Source organism: Plectropomus leopardus, chromosome 15 (genome assembly GCF_026936395.1).
Source record: "Plectropomus leopardus strain MGB_pleo_1.0 chromosome 15, ASM2693639v1, whole genome shotgun sequence".
NCBI lineage: Eukaryota > Metazoa > Chordata > Actinopteri > Perciformes > Serranidae > Plectropomus > Plectropomus leopardus.
In genome coordinates, this window is record NC_142190.1 from 19,513,864 (window position 1) to 19,534,693 (window position 20,830).

The 20,830-nt window shown below is 41.6% G+C and overlaps 3 protein-coding genes across 6 annotated transcripts in view; 1 reads left to right on the top strand and 2 right to left on the bottom strand.

Annotated features, from left to right (window-relative positions):
* Positions 1-3,977, bottom strand: part of LOC121952646 (von Willebrand factor A domain-containing protein 7-like) — a 15,663-nt gene extending 11,686 nt beyond the window's left edge. The window contains exon 1 of the mRNA XM_088088941.1: positions 3,793-3,977. The gene's annotated coding sequence lies outside the window, so the exon portion shown is untranslated. The remainder of the gene's footprint in view (positions 1-3,792) is intronic.
* Positions 1,381-6,200, top strand: LOC121952647 (protein ABHD15). 2 transcript variants are annotated; one of them, XM_088088942.1, is made up of 3 exons: positions 1,381-2,857; positions 3,831-4,060; positions 4,158-6,200. In XM_088088942.1, exons 1-3 carry the CDS (start codon positions 2,234-2,236, stop codon positions 4,882-4,884), a joined length of 1,581 nt encoding a protein of 526 aa, XP_087945068.1. In that variant the 5' UTR covers positions 1,381-2,233; the 3' UTR covers positions 4,885-6,200. The 2 variants fall into 2 exon arrangements, with proteins under 2 accessions (XP_087945068.1, XP_042355381.1); XM_042499447.2 differs by having other exon boundaries at positions 1,382-2,983.
* The window catches only part of taok1b (TAO kinase 1b), a 27,392-nt gene continuing 11,841 nt past the window's right edge, over positions 5,280-20,830 (bottom strand). For all 3 annotated transcript variants that reach the window (XM_042499441.2, XM_088088940.1, XM_042499442.2), the window contains 19 exons: positions 20,728-20,799; positions 19,298-19,399; positions 19,149-19,194; positions 18,900-18,996; positions 18,681-18,794; positions 17,953-18,044; positions 17,249-17,342; positions 17,029-17,110; positions 15,306-15,473; positions 14,892-15,098; positions 14,604-14,738; positions 14,057-14,293; positions 13,806-13,934; positions 12,005-12,088; positions 11,768-11,887; positions 11,430-11,669; positions 11,081-11,293; positions 10,136-10,318; positions 5,280-9,505 (listed from right to left, as the gene is read on the bottom strand). In XM_042499441.2, the coding sequence (XP_042355375.1) occupies positions 9,005-9,505; positions 10,136-10,318; positions 11,081-11,293; positions 11,430-11,669; positions 11,768-11,887; positions 12,005-12,088; positions 13,806-13,934; positions 14,057-14,293; positions 14,604-14,738; positions 14,892-15,098; positions 15,306-15,473; positions 17,029-17,110; positions 17,249-17,342; positions 17,953-18,044; positions 18,681-18,794; positions 18,900-18,996; positions 19,149-19,194; positions 19,298-19,399; positions 20,728-20,799 (2,916 nt within the window). In that variant the 3' untranslated portion in view covers positions 5,280-9,004. The remainder of the gene's footprint in view (positions 9,506-10,135; positions 10,319-11,080; positions 11,294-11,429; positions 11,670-11,767; positions 11,888-12,004; positions 12,089-13,805; positions 13,935-14,056; positions 14,294-14,603; positions 14,739-14,891; positions 15,099-15,305; positions 15,474-17,028; positions 17,111-17,248; positions 17,343-17,952; positions 18,045-18,680; positions 18,795-18,899; positions 18,997-19,148; positions 19,195-19,297; positions 19,400-20,727; positions 20,800-20,830) is intronic.

Here is a 20,830-nt window from a genome sequence, read left to right on the forward strand (position 1 = left end):
TGTGCTATTGGTACTGGCAGCCAATGTTTGTTTCTCCCCAGCCCTGGCAAATTCAATGATTTTCTTAACTGGTTGAGGTGCTTTTAGTGGCTAAGTGCACTAAAATAGGTGCATGCTATGGCCTTCAGGAATTGGTCATGGCGCCAGTCGTAGCACCCCTCTCCCCGGGGTTTTAGCAGCAGTTGAGATTGTGCTCCAGGTCCCTCTCTTTGGCAACAGACAACCATTCCAGTTCATTCACTCCTCCATGACTGACGCTCGCCCATCATCCTCGATCAGCAGCCTCTCGTCCTTCCTCTGCACCTTGTCATACTGTGTTGTTGTGTTGCTACCAAGGTCATGTTTTTGACCTCCTTTGAGTTGGGCTCCTTCCTGCTGAAGTCCAGAGTTGGTGCAGGTGAAGTACTAACGACCAACAAAAGCAACTGTTGCATCACCTCACGTCACCAGTGTCTCGGCCAAAAAGTTGCAACTGAACACACCAGACTTTTTGACTTCAATACTTTTCCTTCATATTTCTACTAAAATATGTTCCACCTAAAGAGGCCTATTATTATAAAAGCAAGTTTAGAATACATATTAAGTATATTATACTTAAATTTAGTTTAGTCATGTTTATGCGTTATTTTATGATCCAAACAAAACAGGCCTATTTACTCATCAAATTTTGTGTTAAAGAAAACATTATTCTTTGACAAAAAGTGATACCTATTAATTAATCAAAGAATACATAATTATAAGCTAGACATAAAATCCAAAGATCGGATCATGATAAAGGAAAAAATATTTTGGAATTGCAGGAAGTCAAAGTTTGTTGTGCAAGAATTTTTATACACCTTCCAACAGAGCCCCTCTGTATACTACACAGTGACACCTCTTACACCATTTCTTTTGTCTTCGTAAGTAATTTTAGTAAATATTTTCTGGTTATTGTTAAAGAAACAAATCCACCACTTAAGTTTCTGGTAGTACAGCTATCGACATTTGTGACTTTCTTTGTATTTAATATCTAAAGATACAGGTGTGCCTGTGTCTGTTTGAAAACTTTCACTTTTACTTTGCATAAAAGGTTTGAGGTACCTGTTGTTGCTGTTAATTACCTGCTGATGAAATGTTAATTATGTGCTACATAATCGATTTATGACAATACTCAGTGACACTCATAATTACATCAAAGTCTTCTTTAAGCAATCTGATGCAACTCATAAACAACTCTTTCACCAACCAAAAATGTGCAGGAGCTGTTCCCAAATCAAAGAATAACATGTTCATAAGCTTAACATAGAATCCCAAAATTTGATCATTATAAAAGAATAAATATTTAGAATCGCAGGAAATTTAAGTTTGTTGTGTGAGAATTTTTATACATCTTCCCCTCTGTATACTACACAGTGACACCTGTTACACCATTTTCTTTGTCTTCATACGTAATTTTAATAAATATTTCCTGGTTGTTGCTAAACAAACAGATCCACCACTACAACTATCGACATTTGTAACTTTCTTTGTATTTATTTCTAAAGATACAGGGTGTGCCTTTATCTGTTTGAATACTTTCTCGTTTACTTCTCTTGAGAGGTCTGACAAACCTGTTGTTGCTGTTAATGACCTGCTGATGGAATGTGAATTATATGCTACATAACTGATACAGGACAATAGTTCAATGCAATCTGATGCACCTCACAGAGAAAACGTGTCAGTACATGAATGCATCTGCCCTAAAAACTGTTTGTGGTAAAGGAAGTTTTGTAAGTCACAGCAAAAATGAACATTTCCTTGGATGAGAATGTAATGTTAATATAGATTCAGAATGAAACTGTCAAACAGAAATTTAAAAGGACAGCTATATCTGTAATCCCGAAATCTTAACAGGGGGAGAACTGGGGGAAAAATGCAAAAGAGGTAATGGCAGACATGGCAAGGTCGAAGACTACAATCACGTTCACATTAATGGGACAGATTTATGTGGCCTGTGTTTGCTCACTTTCTATCTGAACTTGTGCTCGCGGTAAATGATTCATGGAGGGAGGAGAAAGGTTTGGGGGGAGGTGGAGCAGCAGGAGTTAAGAGACAACAATTTGTACAACCCAGTGGCAAGAATTTAACGTTTTCATAAAGCAACAAGGCAGGAGTTGGTAAAATACAGGGGTCAGTTGTTATTGAAATCACAGCAACAACTTCTCAGAGGATACACTGGATTTTATGTGGAACTACAGTCTCCTTTGTTTTACCAATGGCATCATTTGTATGGGATTGTTTGCTCTGTTTTCTCCCATCAGTACTACTTCTACTTCTGTCTTTGTCTTTGCGCTGGCCAATGGTGCGTTTTTGGACGAGGCTGGCTGTCAGAGCGGCAGGCTGGAGACTCTGGGTCATTATTTGCTTGATCCTGGAGCTGCCGCTAGACAGGAATACAAGCACATGGACAGATGAGACCGGATCACCAGGGACAGATATTTTGTCTGGGTCAGGTCAGGCCTCAGATGGGCCCAGGCTTATCTGCAAACCCACTGCGCTGGCCAAATATCTGCTCCGGCACTGTGGCTCTCTGGCCAGGCCAAGACTGGCATCCTGGCCCAAGGGAGACCCCCATCTCCAGACTCTGTCCAGCCTGCTGTATGGACAGCATGGAGACACATTACAGTTCACTAGAGACAATCTGTTACTGAGAGATGGGGGTATTGTGGCTCTGGACTGGGCTGTGGGGACGAAACTTGGTGAGGCGGTCGGTAGGAAGAGGTGGGAGGGGAGAAAGGAGCATCAGTCAGGGGGAAAGACGCTAGGCTGCTTCACCACAGCGCCTCCTGTCCTTCTTCTCATCCCCGAGTCCTGGGGAGGGATGACACCCCACCTAAAGGTGCTGTGCCATCAGGCTGTGCTTCAGGGCTTTTATGTGGTGGTATTTCACAGTCGAGGCACGGCGGGGTGCCCACTGACCACAGCGCGACTAACCGAGTTTGGAGACCCAGCTGATCTTGAGCAGGTGGCCAGTCCTTAAATTATCACGTCGTAGCTGTTCTGTTTAAACTCATTTTAACAGATTGTATAGCTGTGTTAAAACAATTATTAAATTATTAATTTATAGACAAAAATGGATAGCCAACAATTCAAAGGGTCATTTGATGAGCATAATTGTCCAGTGTTAAATGGTCAAACATGGTCTTTACAAATTTGAGGATTTGCTCCTTTTATCTCTTCCAAGGTAGAGGTGTTTTCTATACCATTTGTGCATTTGTCTATTTGTGCATTTGTCTGTTTATCAGCTGGATTAAAGAAAAATTACTAGCCCACTTTTCATGAAACCTGATGGCGGGGTGTAGCATGGGCCAAGGAAGAAACCATTGAACTTGGATCCAAATCAAGAAGCGGCTACACAACTTATTTTATACTTTAACATTGCGAGATTGGGCATTTGGCTTTGGCGGGGACTGCACTGTCTGAGTGTCCTTATTGTTGTGTTTTATATTACTGTAAATTAATTATCTTTGGGTATATGGGATTGTTGGTGGGACACAATAAGTAATTTAAAGACACCAAGTTTCTCTCTGGGAAGTTGTGATTAAGATTCTATTTTTACTATTTTTTCATGTTTCTTCAAATAATAAAAAGTAATTGCCAGATTGATGGATTTTTTTGTTGTTGTTGCAGCCCCTTTAAAAAAAACACAATAGATGATGCAAAGTATAACTTGCATGCATAGAACAAATCGGGTTTCTGGTACGGTTCAGGTGGTGACACTGCAGTTAGCAGGGTTAAAACTGACATTTTGTTCATTCACTGAATTTATTTTACCTGACACTGACGATATCTTTGATGTCCTCTCTTTCCAGGCGGTGGCTTATGTCCGCAGTCGGCATCCATCCTCTGTTATGGTTGCAGTGAGTGAAGGTTCAGGCTCAGGGATTCTTCTTTCCTATTTGGGGGAGTGTGGATCAGGTTCATACCTGACAGCAGCTGCAGCCATCTCACCTGTGCTCCAAGGACAGCTGTGGTTTGAAACAGCCATGCCTCCTATTTATCGCTGGGGGGTGTTGTTTCACCGGAAACTGCAACTCAGTAGGTGAGAGAAAAAAACAATGACAATGTGTTAATAGCAGTTATAAAATGAACAGGATGATGAAAACTAACTTCTTTTCTTTGCATGACATTATCATAAGATATGCAAGTTCCTTCAGAGGAGTCCTGGATGTGGATCGGGCCCTCAGTTGTTCCTCCCTCAGAGACTTTGAGGAAACACTCTCATGCTCTTCATCCCAGCTTCAGCAAAGGACCCCCAGATTTTCAATAAGCTCTCTAAATTCAGGATCTCATTTCCCACGGGGCCTGGCACCTTCAGTGGCCTGGGCACTGGGCGAGAGGGCTTACCCAGCCAAGGACTGGGACAACTACTGGGAGAGGAACGAACCACTGAGAGACGCAGATGAGGTGGCGGTCCCTGTGCTCTGCATCTGCAGCCGCGACGACCCTCTCCTCCCGCCTGCCTCCACTTTGCCGCTTCCCCTTTTCCAGAGCAATCCTTATTTCCTTCTAGTGTTGACAGACAAAGGAGGGCACTGTGGGTTCACTCTGGAGGAGCAAGAAGAGATGGAGGGAGGAAGCACTGGAAATGAGGAGGCGGAGGAAGGTAACTGGAGTCATATCGCAGTTCTGGAGTACTTCAGAGTAGTAGCTGATTTCCTAAAAGGGGATGAGAGGGACAGAGTTACCTCAGATGCTTTACTAGAAAACAGTCAGGCTGGGCAGAGGAACAGGACCAGCAATGTGGCTCCTCCCCGCAGGAGGAGAGCAAACGTGATGCGGAGGCACAGACTGCAGGCATCTGGGGAGAGCAGTGCGGATGCAGAGGAAGGGGGCTTCACCTGGAAGAGGTCGTACACACGCTGAGGAGGAAGAGAAAGTGAAGGCTGAGATCTGCAGAGAGACTTTGGACAACATTTCCTCATTAATCTCTACTGACATCTTAAGTTATAATAATGACAGTTCCACAACCAACCTGGGAGGAGAATCAGCAAAATCAGAGCAGTAGACGAACAAATCTTAATTTTTCACTAAGCCAAATTAGTAAAAGAGGACAGAAGACACATGGCCTTTAGATAGACAAAAAACAAACACAAAAAGTCTCAGAACATAAAGAAGCAGCTTTAAGACAAATACACATCAAAGAGTAGCACTAAATCAGTTCAAATTTGTATCATACCACAGACATTTATGACAAAAAAAAAATTCAGATATTCAAACTAAAGTCAAAACGTTTTCAACAAAAACACCATTGGACAAAGAAATATTAAAATTACTTTATTACAGATGATTCTTTATCCAGTAGCCCTCTTCCAACAAAAAATAGTAATTACAAACAAAATATTACATTTATCCCCTAAACTTTGTTTCTCAATTTCTTTTATACATTTTAAATCACTTTGTCATCTGTAAGGAATAGCTTTTCTCTTCTGCTATGCGACATTCAGCTTTTTGCACAATCTATACAATTTAATACAGTTTAATACAGGTCTCTGGACTACGGAGAACAAAACAGCAAGATCCACCAAATGACAGGAGAGATAAAGGGAATACTGATAAACAGACTGTACAGAGACGTAACCCTGCCTCCCGCCTACTTTCAGCCAACGGCAGCCGCCCCTCAGAGGGGGATCACAGTAGACTCTTTGATCTGGTCAATCACTTGTGCAATCAGTGCAACTGATCCAGTTCAGAGTGACCAAGGTCTAAAGCTAGACTCTGCCCCAACTGCCTCGCTAAACACCTGGGTGTCCTAGTAAACACAAGAAGAGGTCTAAAAAAAATCTGCCACCCTCTGCAGACATCATCAGGAAAATTTAACAACCCTTTCTGACATAAAGGGAAATAAAACACTACAGAAGAGGAGAAAGGGGTTGATAAAAGATGTTGGGTACAATGGCATACTGGCTGAAGAGAGAAGTGGGACCACCACATTCTGTTTTTTTTTCTTCTGTTTTCAGAACTGAGCCAAGAAAAACAACAGGATTATAAACTCTGAGTGCAGGGTGGTGAGACTTAAAAAAGGCAAATACTTAAGTGCAGTGTGAAAATGTTTTGTGTGTAACCACAACAGAGGAGGGCGCGCGTTTCATGAATGAAAATTATATCCATGGATCCCACAACACCTAACAGTAACCCTTTGTAAATATTAAACATATATTTTCACTGTCTTGTGCAAGAATTTCGGTTGTGGAGCACACATCGTATTCTTTATGAAGCCAAATGTTTTTCAGATTCTATCGATCTTTGAAAGACAGTTCTTTCTGTTTCTGTCATTATAACCTTGACTTTAGGCTCGAGTCTTTTAAAAACGATGAGAAAACCTAAATGGACAAGTTGAGTCTTCTATGTTGGGTATAATGTCAGTAAAATATAGCCATTGCTAAGGCAAAGGCTACACCTAGCTAGATTTCAAATTATGTGCAAATCATCTTCATTCAGCATTACACAAAAATGTTGCCATTTCCTTGAGGCAATCTGACCTACGTAGAGCTGTGTTGTTATCATTCACAACAGAATACCTGTAACAAGTTTCATAAATCGCAGCTGCAAGTAAGACAGTGAAAACCCAGCGGCTGTGAATCAAACATTCATCTGAATACCGACGGTCTAAAACCACATCACTGTGTCTGCATCACAAGTAGTTAATTTGCCTTTGATTTGTCAATTAGATTTCCATATTTTCAAATTCAAAATATACAATATTAACAGGTTTCCTGTACATTCCACCTCTGAAAATCATATAATGCATAATCTCTGCATTTCTCCATAAGACTTCCACCTTTATCTCTACTTCTCTATAATCCTTTTTTATAGATTTATATAATAATACATATACATTTGTTTTTTTCTTCTTCCTTTCTTAGACTTAAAGAGCTCTTCCCCGATAGCTCAGGGAGGGGATGAGACCACACCAGGCTCAGGAGGGGAGGAAACGAAGGTGGGGGAATCAGGGAGATGGATGGTCACAACATGACATCGGGGTCACCGGGGGTGAGACAGAGCAGGGTGTCAGACTGGGGAAGGTTGCAGGGGCATGGCAGCGGAGATCACAGCATCACCGCCCATCCACCCAATGGGACATTCAGCAGTCACTAACCAGCAGAGGGATAGTGAAGCTACTCTGTCACACTCCGTGTTCAAAACTCTGGCCCCTTGAAATGATCTTTTCTTTTTTTCTTTTAAATTAAAAACACAATGGGGCATTTTTAGGCAACTTAGATGGAAACTGTTGCCCCGACACAAATACTGCTGAGTGTGTGACTCATTTACTCAGCAAACAATGACTAAAATTATGATTTTTTTCCCCCTTTTTGAACACTTTTATGCCCCAATCCTATTTTCACAACCCTCTGTACATGCATTCATCAACCAAGTGTGCAAGGGGACAAACTCTTTGACTGGGGAATAAAATTCACTAATGTATTGTATGCATGTGTGTAAATCTGATTTAGTGTGTGTGAGGGCCTGTGCCGAAGTGCAAGTCATTGTCATGTCACAACACCCTGTGATGAAGCTCTGCACGAGTGTCCTTGAGGTAGGCCAACAGGCATGGTTCAATTTGTCAGAGAAAGTTGTTTTGTTTTTTTTTATATTTTAATTGCGTAGTGCATCGATTTCACCTACCAACACAGTGCCAGATTAGACCAGAAAATGACTGCGATCAAGTGAGGAGTGAACACTAGTTTTCATACTATTCAAGTAGAGGTTAAGTGCTGCTGAAAACCCATCCTTGTCATGAGGGCTGTGGACTAATAAGGCTACAGTATGTGTCAGACTGGCCGTCCACTGAGCAGGCAGGAGTGAAGAGTGGGCAGCGGTCTGTGGAAACCCAAGAGCCGAACAAATGAGGCTGAGAATGCACAAGAAATGCTCTACTCTGGTAAAGCAACACATGCATCTAACTTGGCCGCATATTACCTGAACTTCCACTGACATCTCTGGCACAATCTCATTAAATACATCACAGTATGTTGGCATGAATTATAATGACAAATCTGACCCTGCAACTTTGCCTTTGGCATCTTTTCAGCCCTGCTCACTCTACAGAAATACTCCTAACTCCTGTAAAACACTGCCCACAGAGGTTAGATTTCCTCTCTGCTGGAGGACTTCTCCGCTACGTCACTCAGGCTGGAATCAAAGCCTGCATACTTTGAGCCATTCATGACACCTTAGACATCCTTGTGCCATGTTCATAAAATCAGAGATACCCACTGGTTCTCACTTACATCAACCTTTGTCCTCTTTTCATGCTCTCACACTTTCTGTTCTCCAATCCTAAGTCAGACCCCTACATCACCTCCTGCTTCTCATTCGTCTGTAACTGCACATAAACAATAATCTCAATAAACTTCCTGTCAGTAACATGTCTGTGCTTAAATCTCAAGCTTTGTGAGGGAATCTCATTTTTAAATTTCATTCAACAAAATTGCTCAGTGTGCAAATTTTCCCATAATGGCCACTATTGTGCTGCCGCAACATCTAAAAGCCTCGGATTTACCCCACATATGAATAAAACAGGATACTGCAAATAAACTCTTGATGATAAACTCCGTGGTAGATAGTATGAAGATATTACTTTGGGTCTATGGCAACAAAGACTAACATGGCAAAACACACAAAGTAGCACCGTAGGCTACAATAAAAATGACACTATTGCACTGTGGCATTGTGTACATGGCCCTCAGCCATCTTGGATTAGTCTCAACACTTTTGGGTTTCCACAAACTGCTGCTAGCAGTACACTAATGTAAGAGAGCAGTGGTGATGGGAGAGGAACTGGGCTGAGGGAAACCCAGTCTCAGTACTGTGTAGTGTGTGTCAGACGAACTGTGGGAAATATCAAGTGTGTGTGAAGTATGTGTGGTGCATGCATGTTGTGTGTCTATGTAGTGTCATCTCAGTGCACAATAATGCAACTTTAAGACCATTATTGTGTGTGTGTGTGAGTGTGTGTGTGTGTGTGTGTGTGTGTGTGTGTGTTCTAGGTGTACGACAGGTGGGATCCATTGGAGATCTGAGAGGTGATGCTGGCACTCCTGCTCATGCCCTGTTCATTCCTCCCCCCTGATGACGTCCTCCTCATAGCCTGTGGGCTGTTTCTCACCCCTCCTGAGCCTCCCGCGCTTCCCCTCTGATTCCCTCCTCCAGGGTGGTGGAGGCTCCAGGGTGGCGGGCCCCCAGCCAGCATGGGGTGACCCCAGGGCTGCTGTGAGCTGGAGCCCCCCTGATGGTGATGACTATGGTGGCTGCCTCCTCCACCTCCTCCGGGCCAGTGGCCTCCCCCCTGAGCCCCCTGGCCACCTCCACCCCCTCCCCCCCAGCCTCCCTGGGAATCGGGGGCCAGGTTAGTGAGCACCATGTTGCTGAAGCCCAGTCGCATGGACTCCGAGTCAAAAGCCTCGATCTCTCGAGCCTGGCGCTCCAGCAGTGAGCGGATTCGCTCCAGGCGCTCGTTCTGCAGCGCAAGCATTTCCTCCTCAATCTGCGAAGATGAACACAGTAAAGAAATTAGTTCAACATGAATGTTTAGTGAAAGTGCAAAAAGTAAAGTCAGTCAGTGAGTTTGCTATTGTGTAACTTTGGTGTTTTAAAAGGTCAGTTTGGATTCACCTACATCACACAATAACAACACAAGCAAACTACAGATCAGTGTGATCAGGCAGCAGTAGACCAGCAGCTCCCGTTTTCTGCAAGGTAAAAAATTTCTTTTTGTCAATGGAGTCTGGTTTTGAAGAGACCATAGATAGGTTTCACTTTTAGTTCAGCCCCCGTCAGAGAGGGCGTTCTGTTTGGAAGGCTCTGAACACACAACTGGATCAATGAAACTTGAATAAAACTGCATGAGTTGTGTGAGAGTTGACTTCATCAAGAATATTCTCTGTTTTTTCTTGCATGCTTCTGAGGTGAACACAGAATCCAAAAACTAAGTTTCTCTTCACGAATTCACTTTAGCATACGGTGAGTAAATGACATCCAAACAGTAAGTCTTGTGCAAAGTCCGGCCCGGGTACTAATTGTTGCCCTCAGACCAAAATTCAAAACACAGCTTTAGTGTCCACTGTCACTCCAAAATATATTGAGAACACTCGACAAAGTCCACGGCCTTCCTTACTTTCTGCTCCAGCAGAGCCCTCCGCAGAGAGACTCTCTGCTCCAGCTCCCTCCTCTCCTTGTCGTGCTGAGCATCCGTTTGCATCTTGATCTTGCTCTGGTACGCGTTTAGAAGCTCCAGCTCCTGCTGCAGCTGCATCCTTAGAACCTGACATTCCCCCTCTTGAGCCTCGTCTAACCGCAGCTGAGGGCAGCAAGTGAAAGAGAAAGACATATAGAGATAACAATACAAAGTCTTTCTTTGTATGCACCATAGAGTTCTTCTCTTGGCCCAATGTTAGTAACATACAATATCTTAGGGGAGAGAGATCTTTCAGGAAGCCGTGAATACAGAATAAGTAACTGGGACCTGCTGATTCATAAGGTGTGTATATTTAAAAAAAAAAAAACAATAAAGGTTATTAATAATTAATTCGATATCTTGTATTTGTACTGTCCTGTATTGGTTATTGGTCAAAACACATTTGCAAATCATTGCATTCTGTTTCTATTTACCCTTTTTTGGGATTGGAATTGTACTTACCGTACCATACATATTGTCCAAAATGTGTTTCTTGCACAGGGGATCTTCATCGTAATTTCAAGCACCTCAAGTTGTTATCACATGCTTGGTTGAATTATTTGTCTTGCTTACATGGTTTTAAACAAGTTACTTCCAGATTTAAATGATAATGTTTTCTTGTACAGCTGCTTTGTGTTGAGACAAAATTTAATTTGAGAAGCTTAGCTTTCTTTGTTACGCACAGGTTTTGTAGTAAAGCAGTTCCTTAATGTGTGGTATGAAAAATGTATGTTTTGGTGTCAGGTGCTTTACTAGCACTGGTAGTGAGAGTTTCAAACAGCGATGGTCTCTAAATGACAGCGAGTTGGAAACTACATGACTAAATGAGGACATTTTTGTATTTGTGTTTCATAGACTCTTTAGGTCTTCCCTTTAGGTACTCACAGCCTGCGTAGAGAGCATTTCGTTGATGGAGTGGTCGTACTGCTCAGCCAGGATGGCTAGCTTTCTGGTCTGCTCCTCCTTCAGCCTCTTGAGCACGGCCTTGTGATCAGACTTGGGTGTGGTCTCCAGCAGATGGTTCCTGAGGGCCTTGTACTGCCTGGTTTGGGTTTTACAAGTCTCCTGGAACTGCTTCTTGATCTGAAGCTCTTTAGACTGAAGAAGACAGAGGGTTGAAGAAATTAAGATGTGTGTGTGTGTGTGTGTGTGTGTGTGTGTGTGTGTAGTTGGGTCAGTTACAGAACTGCATCAAAAAAGAACAAAATAAAATCCCCTCCATGGGTCTATGTACCTTGAGGCTCTTGGGTTGCTGTCGGACCTCCATGACATGCTTGCGCCTCAGCTCTCTCTCCCTCCTCTTGTTGTATTCCAGCTGGTTGGTGAGCTCTGTCTGGTGCTGGGTCCGGATCAGTTCTGCCCGTGCCTTCTGGATTGTCCCCAGGTGCCTGAACTCCAGCTCCTGCATCGACTCGTGATGTCTGAGCAGCATGGCGTGTTCCAGGTCCTTCTGTGTCTGCCGTTTGTTCAGCTCCTGGAGAAAGAGGAAATGCTGAGTGACAGCAGTCAAATAAGTAAAATCAATCAAAAACATGAGAGTGTGTGGGGGTGGCTGGTTCTCTATATATACACCTCTCTGGCCAGATCCTGCTCCACATTGTGTCTGGCGATGAGGATCCTGCGTTTGAACCGCCGACACTCCAGCTCCAGGTACTGCCTCTGTCTCCTTAGCAGGTTGGCCTCCTCCTCCGCCTGGAAGGAATAACATTTTGTTATTGTCACAGATTTTACAGACTGTGTGAATTTACTGCCAGACCTGTGTGAAATCAGCATTCGGTCTTGTGTACATATTGTTTGAGAGATTCTGACCTGGAAGTGCTGGATGTTCTCTTTCTGCTTGGACAACCACTCCTGCTTCTCCTTCTTGGGAGTCGACTGGTTCTCGCTCAGTTCCTGCCACACATGTGTCATTTAGTTTTCTTTCCGTGTGTCAGGGCATTGGCATTAGCAGGCTTTATGGGTATTACAATTTGTCAATGTGGGTTGAGCACTTCCTCTAGTATTTTTCTGTAATTAAAGTAAAAGCAGCTACCTAATCAAACACACAGATGCTCCAAGCTCTGTCCTTTCTCAGTATGTGTCAGCCAGATGTCTGGTGTCAACTACTGTACTGACTAGAGCTGAAACAGCTAATAAATAGGAAATAGTTTACAGGCAACTAATTTGATAATTGATTAATTGTTTTAATTATTTAAACAGGATTAATACTGACAAATTTACAGGACGTTCAAGTACTTTTTCAAGCACTACTGTTTTAAGGACTTTACCCAAAGCAAATAGGCTAATTCAATTTCAAATCTAAATTTTTACTAAACGTCAATAAATAATGTGATCAATATCTTTTTTTTTCTGCAAAGGGTGCTTATCGCATGCCAACACAGATCTACAGATTTTGCTGGGAATTTATGAGTGATGCAAAGTAAAAACAACTACAATGTCTGGTGGGAGGGACATCATGAAGGCGAGGGAGAAAGGAGGGGGAGAGCATGTCAGGATTATGTCGGTGATGCACAGAAAATACTGACTCAAAGCAATTTAATCATTGACTTGATGAGCAAAACTTTGATTAAAATATAGTGTTATGTGTTTCATTTTAATTTTGAGGACTTTGTTAAAAGAAGGGGCTATTTTCAAGGTATTCCAGTACTTGATTGTTCTCCCCCAAAATACCTTGTGTGAATCCTGTTTAAAGCAAAAATGTAAAAAAAAAAAAAAAAAGTCTCTGGTGCTGCTGCTCAGTTGTGAGGATTCGTTGGTTATCTTACACAATAATGAACTGAACATCTTTGGGCTTTGGACTAGGGGCGTAATGATCATCGATGTGGATCGATACATCTATTAAATGATTAATGATGCCATCTGATCTATGTAAAGTGAAACATCATCCATATTACCATCTTCAGGATATGCATTTATTTTGAAATATTGTTTCACTATCAACCATCAAATGCTAGGCTGAAAAAACACGCATGCAGGCTGATGCACTGAAACTGTCAGAGGCTGCAAGAAAGAAAAGGGTGGCAGGTCCCGCTGTAAGCAACTGTATTAAAAAAATATATGATATCTTCTCTTATCAGTTGCAGGCTCCTAAAATGAATTGATTCGAATTGTATCATGGCAGATTTTGTGATATCTGCAAATATTGTATCACTGTCCCAATAATCCATATAATATTGAATTGCAATAGAAATGGTCATTTTCACCCCTACTTTGGATTGATGGTCAGAAAAAAACAAGACATCTGAGGACATCATCCTGGGCTGTAAGAAACTGTCAAGGTTATTTGCACATTTTTCTATACGTAGAGATCAAAAGACTACTTGATTATTAAAAAAGAAAAATTAAGAAAGAAGTCAACTGATAAAAAACTAAATCAGCAACAAATCTGTGCAGCCGTTATCAATCACCAAAATCTTCAGACGAATTTTGAAATAAACATGAAGACACAAGAAAAGAAAAGCTACTGTATATAGGTAGTATACATATCACAGATCAGGTTCCAGGTATTTACACTGACCACATACCCTAACAAGTCCAGGTATATACTTAAATTATGTATATTTAGTTTTCGGGGCACAAAATCATCATGTGTGCAGATCAAATGTGTTACCTCTTTGAGCTGCTCCTTGCGTAGTTTATACTCTCGCTTCTGCGACTCCAAGAAGCTGCTGAGCTCCTTCTTCTGCTGCACCTGGATGTGCTGCTGAAACTTCTTCTCGTCGTTGGTAAACGTCTTAAGCTAAACCAAACACAAATATTGATTAGGCGACAAAAAAGCAATTGTTTCAGTTGCTGCACAAACAGGAAGAGCTGAATGTCACAGAATTAGCAGGCAACTGAATTTTTCCTTTGTCTACTTACATCTTTGTCCAGGGCCGCCTGGTGTTTTTTGAGCAGCTTCTCCATCTCCTGAGTGAAGTTGTTTCTCTGACTCTCCAGCTCTTTGTCCAGCCTCAGCCTGTGCTCATCCATCTCCCCTTTCAGCTTGTTCTCTAGGCCCATCAGGTGCTTCTGATGTTGCCGCCTCATGCGTTTGTATCCTGACATCTGCTCCCGCAGCTCCGAGTCCTGCTCGTGTTCCTGCATCTCACGGGTCACCTGCAAGACATGGGCACCGGGGAGAATCAGTGTAGTCCACTTAGATTCAGATTATTAAAAATGTGTAATAAGATACAGAAATTTGACTTGGTGTTTGTACAGAGGGAAAAAGACATCTTACTTAAGTGTGCAGGTGTAAAAGCAATGTTGAGAATTTGTTAAATGTAGATTTTTTTCTGGTCATCTGGTCATTTCACAGACTTCATCAAACATAAAGCAGAAAATATCTGTCCCTTTCTTATACAGCCACAAGTAAATAAGTGAGATGACTAAGAGAGACTCATTGAGGAGTACGCAAATGTGTTCTCACCAGTGACGCTGTGCGTATGGTGGCAAAGTGCTCTCTGTTGCGGTAGTGCTTCCTCGGGGCCTGAGGTGGAGTTGGCTGGGGCTCAGAGGGTTGACTGCTGGCTGCCTGATCCCCAGAGAAGCTCTCCTCTTCTTCCTGGAGACATAAGACAACAGAATGGACTTATACAAAAAATACATACCTTGCTCTAAACAGATGCACACAGAAGACAAAGACTTGGTCCATTTTATTTTATTTTTTTTAAGGAAAGATGGATGTAAAAAAACGAGCAGTGGGCACTTTACCCACCGGTTTGAGGTGTATGACAGAGCTGTTGGACATGACTGTGTGGTCTCCCTCCATCAGGTCCAGCTCGCTGCGGCTGTCCTGGGCTGCTTCATTCAGACTGTTGACAGAACTGCTCTGGGAGCTGGCGCTGATGGACATGCTGGGGATGGACTGATTACTGCCGACACTATTCACCGTTCCTGTCCGACCTCCGCCCGGCTCCAGCTCCTGGAGACAGAGCGGAAAGAGCACAGAGGGCGACAACAAGGGAGAGAGAGACAGAGAGAAAGGGGGGACACAAGAAAGACCAAGAGACACAGACAGACATGCATACAAACCAATGCATGCTTGATTATTTTCTCTGCATGGTCAAATGCCATGAAAGTGGCACAAAAACACAAATCTGATTCTGCACCGCTACAAACATCTACACACCTCGTCTCCATCCTGGGCTTCTGCTGTGGGTCCGTTGTGGGCCTCTTGAAGGAGGATCTTTTTCATCTTACGGTACTGCAGGTTGTCCAGCTCTCGTACTGCATCCTTGGTCCTCTGAATGAGATCCATCAGCACGGAGTCTGGACGTTCACGCTGCAGAAATGCATGCTGGAGGGACAGGTGATGGGGAAGAAAAGAAAATCTCAGATTCAAATGCTCTGCCTTTCTCACTGATCATAACTGAAAATGCAGGCCTGTTTAACTGAAGTCCCAGAAGAAGAAGGGTTGAAGGGGAAAACTGGTCTCAACACTAAATGCATTACTGGAATGACTGAGAGCTTATGAGGAGATCAGCGCGTGAAGTTGTTCTTGTGCCATAAATGCATAAACTTAATGGGTGGAAAAATGTTCAATATCCCAATAAGGAACTGTCTCGGTTAGCTCAGAGTGCTGAATTAGCTATTAGCTTAAGCGGCCTGGTCAGAGATCTGGATTTAATGAGGCAGTGGATGGTTTTGCACTAAAACTGCATAAAGAATTGCCTGTATTAAAGGTAAGACAGCTCACTGTTACTTTGCACACATGGCAGTTTATTTAATATTGCTAAAATCTGTCAGGCTCTATAATAACTGTGAAATGTGTAGTTCAGTGGATCATGTAAATGATGACTTTGTCAAATTTGAATCGAGTCAAAAATCCAAGCTGACAAATAGTTAAACTGAAGAAGATCACATTGAGAAGCAGTTAGAAATAACATTTTCACACTTTTAATTTTGTTTAAAAACAAGTATTGTTTTGCCTTGACATTTAAAAAAGAAAGACACAGTTGTTCAGTGCTTTCATACCCCTGAGGACAGCTTCCATTAGCAATAGTGAGTCCATTAGTGGGCTAAGTGACAGCTGCTCAGTTACTTAACGATGGATGTAGAAGTCGCATCTCTACAGTAATTACATCTGTGTTCTTTCTACAAAACCGAGCTCTGTGTATTTGTCTGTACATGCTCTAGTTGTGTGTCTGTGTGTCCGGAAGTAGAGGATTAGTGAATCAAAATAGAAGCTTATGGGGGACAGAACAGAGCGCAAACATCAGAGAGAGATTTATCACCAGGGGGCTTTGTCAATCTCCCATCTTAACACACTGACCCTGCTCTCTGTCTCTGCATCGCAGTGTACATTATCAGGTTCCACACTAACTTCATAAAGGGGTTGCCAGGCTGGTAACCAAGCATCAGCTTTTGGTTGCCAAAACTAAAAATATGGTCCCCATTTTTAGTCACCTCATGTTTTTGGTAATTTAGATACTATGCAGTTATATCCAAGTAAAATGTAACTCAAAAAGAAACATTCTAAAGCTTTTACAGTAACTGGAAAAAAAAATGTAGGCTTTCATGTTTTACATTATTATGTTATTTCTCTGATCTTATCTATGTGTTCAGCTGTTAGCTCTTTGTCAGCTGAAGCAATTTGCAAATTAATTTAGGATGTTGAGGACTTAATAAAACTTTTGACCCCACAGTCAAACAACTTCATTTGCTTTGCCATTGTCTCTAAAGCAGAAGCCTGTGCACATGAGAAAACGCACCAATGCATGTGTAGCACTCTCTGGTTACAGTTCTGACTCAATCAGTATTATTATTATTATTATTTGGGGTGCACATTTTGCTGTTTGCTGTCCCTATTTTTACATGTCAAAAAGCAGTTGTCGTTGATGGTGTACACTTACACCCAGCATGTCGTCAGAGTGCGGTCTGTCCTGGGGGATTTTCTGAAGGCAAGAATCGATAAAGTTCCTAAAGTACTCTGACCTGAAACAAAGATGACAAGACAGAGGTTCAGACATCAATACTGACAGCCTTTAACCAAAGTAAACATCACTAGAGGTGTAAAACATACAACATATTGCACATGCATGTGCTCATATAGATATGAGCACAGTGTCTCACCATTCACTGGATTGCAGTGTGGGGCTCTCATTCTGCGCTATGTGGTATAAGGCACTCATTGCATTCATGTTAAACAAGGGAGGCTTCCTCTCCGCTGGAACAGAAATGACAAACAGTCAGTGTGTATTCCTTCTTATTAAATCACAGGTTAATTCAGATATATGATCAGAGTTTCAGATGAAAAATCATAACTCAAGATGTAGGCCTGTTTTCCAGTTGAGTTCATAACCATTACTGATTTATCCGCTTCTTAAAAAGGCATACAATGCAGGATTTTCTTAAAGACAACAATATCTGGACTCAAACGGAAGAAATCAATTAAAAAAAACACAAATAGCCAAAATGCCAAGCGCATAAAACTGGGCCTGGCTTCCATTTTTGCTTGCAATTTGGTTTACAGTTACCAGCAATTCTTGCATAGTATACATTTAAGCTTAAACCAAAGCCATCAAACAATACTTAGTCAGACAAGGTCACTTAAGTAGTTGCAGTTACCGGCGTTGGTCCTTATATTCAAAGACCTGTTATTAAATACCAAATCCCGCGTTTAAATGTGATGGTGGGCTATAATTTTGTAACATTTGGAGATTTGAGATTGTATATTTAAGTACACTTTGTACCAAGTTTATACTTATTTTTAAATATATAATTTCTACTGCAGTTCCATTTATTTGTATTTAAAATACACACATACTGTCACTTACCTAATTCTATACAGGTGATCCCTAAAGACCAGATATCCACCTTCCCATCATACTGGCCCTCGTCCATAGCTAGAATCACCTCCGGGGCCATCCTAGATGATGTGGAGGAAAAAGATGACGTAAAGGTGGGGAATAGAAAATGCAATAGGCCCCTCCCATTACCGCCTCCTACTTTTAGCCATCTGGCATGAACACAAACACAACTTTCACAACCACCCAATCATTAAAGCCAATAATATAGCTACTGGTCACAGCTAAAAAAATGTAAAACAGTTTCTTTGTCTCAATATTAATCTATAAATCAAAAGGAGCAGTGATGTTTAGAAATGGTTTTAGAATCAACGATGTCAGCACTAATGCTCAGTTAATTTGACCTCATTTTAAAATGACAATATTCATAATGTAACTAAATAGTCTGCTATTTATGTACGGTGTCCCTTCTTAAATAAATAACTTACAAATTCAGTCTTTGTGATTTGACAATTTTGTTTTTCATAACTCATCCAAGTGCTTTTCTAGCAGCATAAATACATAAAACCCAAAAAACTGAGCATACACTGTCCGCAACAATCACAGCAGAACGGAATTTAAATACGGCAGCAGCTTTTTACTCTTACTTAGCAAATGTAAGTCAATGCTTATTTAAGGAGACACTAATTTGGAGACTGTTCATAATGTCAGCATTTAATGCATACACAAAAATCGTGTGAAAAATACTTTTCACCAACCAATATGGCGTTCCCACAAAGGAGTTGGCAGGTGAAGCAATGGAGGCAGAGCCAAAATCTGCCAGTTTGACCTGCCCGGGCTCAGTCAGCAGAATGTTTCCTGCCTTCACATCCCTGACAGAGAAAAACATGCGCATGTGTAAGAGTAAGGAGGGGGCTTAAGTTTTTACAGAGGCTTCTTAAAAACAACATACTGTAGATGATGTAAAAATCCCAAACCTGTGGATCATATTGTGAGAATGAAGGTAGGCAAGCCCCTGCAGAGCACCATGTGTAATGGCAGCAATCTCTACCTCTTGTAAAGGTTTTTTATGGACTGAGGGAGGAAAAAAACAGAACAGAAGTCAACATCAGCTGATGACAACACATCAATGTCAAGGTTTATTCTCTATGAGTTTACATGTATCTCATCTTTTGTGGAAGGGGCAAAACTGTTTGACACACACACAAAAAAAAACACCTGCTCACCTTCTAGAAGATCGGAGGCTGAGCCGAGACAGTACTCCATCACCAGCTAGAAACAAAAGATAAAGTCAAGAATTGAAATGTACAGAGACCCTTGCACATTGCAGAATGAGATAATATTCCACTTCTGAGCATGTAAACGGGTGACTTACCCATGCTGTGTGCTCACGGAGGTAACAACCTTTGTACTCTATACTGTTGGGGTGCCGGATCCTTTGGAGAAACTTTACTTCTTTTATAATGTCCTGCCATTTCTGTTGGGTGAAAGAAGGGACTTAAAGTCAAAACAGGCAGCACCTTGCTTGGCTTAAAGCGCTAGCAGTGACTGCATATATGTGTGTGTGCCTGTGTGTGTGTGTGTGTGTTTGCAGAAGATTACTGTATCTTTAAGTGCAAAAAGGTGTAAGGTGTTTCTCTTCACAGATTATGCATAATCTGATTATCACTAATCTGAAATCATGAGCAGAGTAAACTGCATCTGGAACGACAATGCAGAAAGTGAGCACACAAGGGTGACCTTTCACTATTTGACATGAATATTCATTGATGATATTAGTATTCATGAAGTGTTGCAAACTCCAGTTAGATAGAGATAGGCTATATATATCTTGATCTTGTACTATAAGAACGCAAAGAGCAATGACAAGGATGTGATGTGTGTGAAAATAAGTCATGAACAATTAATTAATATTTTATTTAAAAAAGGGCAGTTTTTAAAGTTAAGTGTGGAAGATTTAGGTAGATTTAGTGGCGTCTAGCTGTGGGAATGGCACATTGCAACCCGCTGAAACTTCCTTCAGAGATTATTGTTCAGGAGGTTTTTACTGAGAGCTAAATTGTCCTCAGAGTTTCCTTCCTCTCCAAAACAAACAGACCAGGTGATTAAAATTGGTAAAAACAGTGTATAATAAAACAGCTTTACGTCACATATACTGTTTATCTGACGCCGTTTGGCTCAGCGCACACAGGCTCTTAGCCCAAAACCTGCTAATGTCCACTCACCTTTTTTTTCCGTTAACTTAAAATCCAGACGTTCAGGTAATTTTTACCATTTTATCATGAATTATGTGCAGATGTCTCCTGACAGACCTCATGATTTTAACAGGTAAAAACACTAGATAAAGTAGTTTCATGTAAAAAAGAAAAAAACACAAAAACAAAAACTGCTCTTGTGGAGGGGCTGCTCACTATGGTGGCTAACGCAAAAATGCGAACCGCCCTATTTAGAGCCAGTGTTTGGTTTGTCCATTCTGGGCTACTGTATAAACATGACGGTGCAACATGACAATCTTTACAGATGAGGACGCGCCCTGTGTAGATATAAACAGCTCATTCTAAGGTTAAGAAAACACAAGTATTCTTATTTTCAGATGATTGCACACTAATTATGAAAACATACTTATTATATTGTAGTCCATTTCGGCCAATTCATCTCCCTAAAACCTACACACTGGACCTTTAACTGTAGAAAAAATAAGTTAAGAATAAATGGTAAATGATTACAATTCTTCCTGCGCTGTGTGAAAACATTTCTGGTTAAATTCTGAATTACTATATACAAATAAAATTAATCCCATCTCACCTCATTGGACTGTTTGCCACTGTAGGACATCTTTTTAATTGCCACCACCTCATTTGTGCGTACATCACGTGCCTGGGAAACACAGGTAGATTATCAGTCACAT

Coding starts and splice junctions, on each gene's coding strand:
- LOC121952647 (XM_042499447.2), top strand. CDS start 2,234: ATGGCATCATTTGTATGGGATTGTTTGCTCTGTTTTCTCCCATCAGTA. Junction 2,984..3,830: donor ACCCAGCTGATCTTGAGCAG/GTGGCCAGTCCT, acceptor CTCTCTTTCCAG/GCGGTGGCTTATGTCCGCAG. Junction 4,061..4,157: donor CGGAAACTGCAACTCAGTAG/GTGAGAGAAAAA, acceptor CATTATCATAAG/ATATGCAAGTTCCTTCAGAG.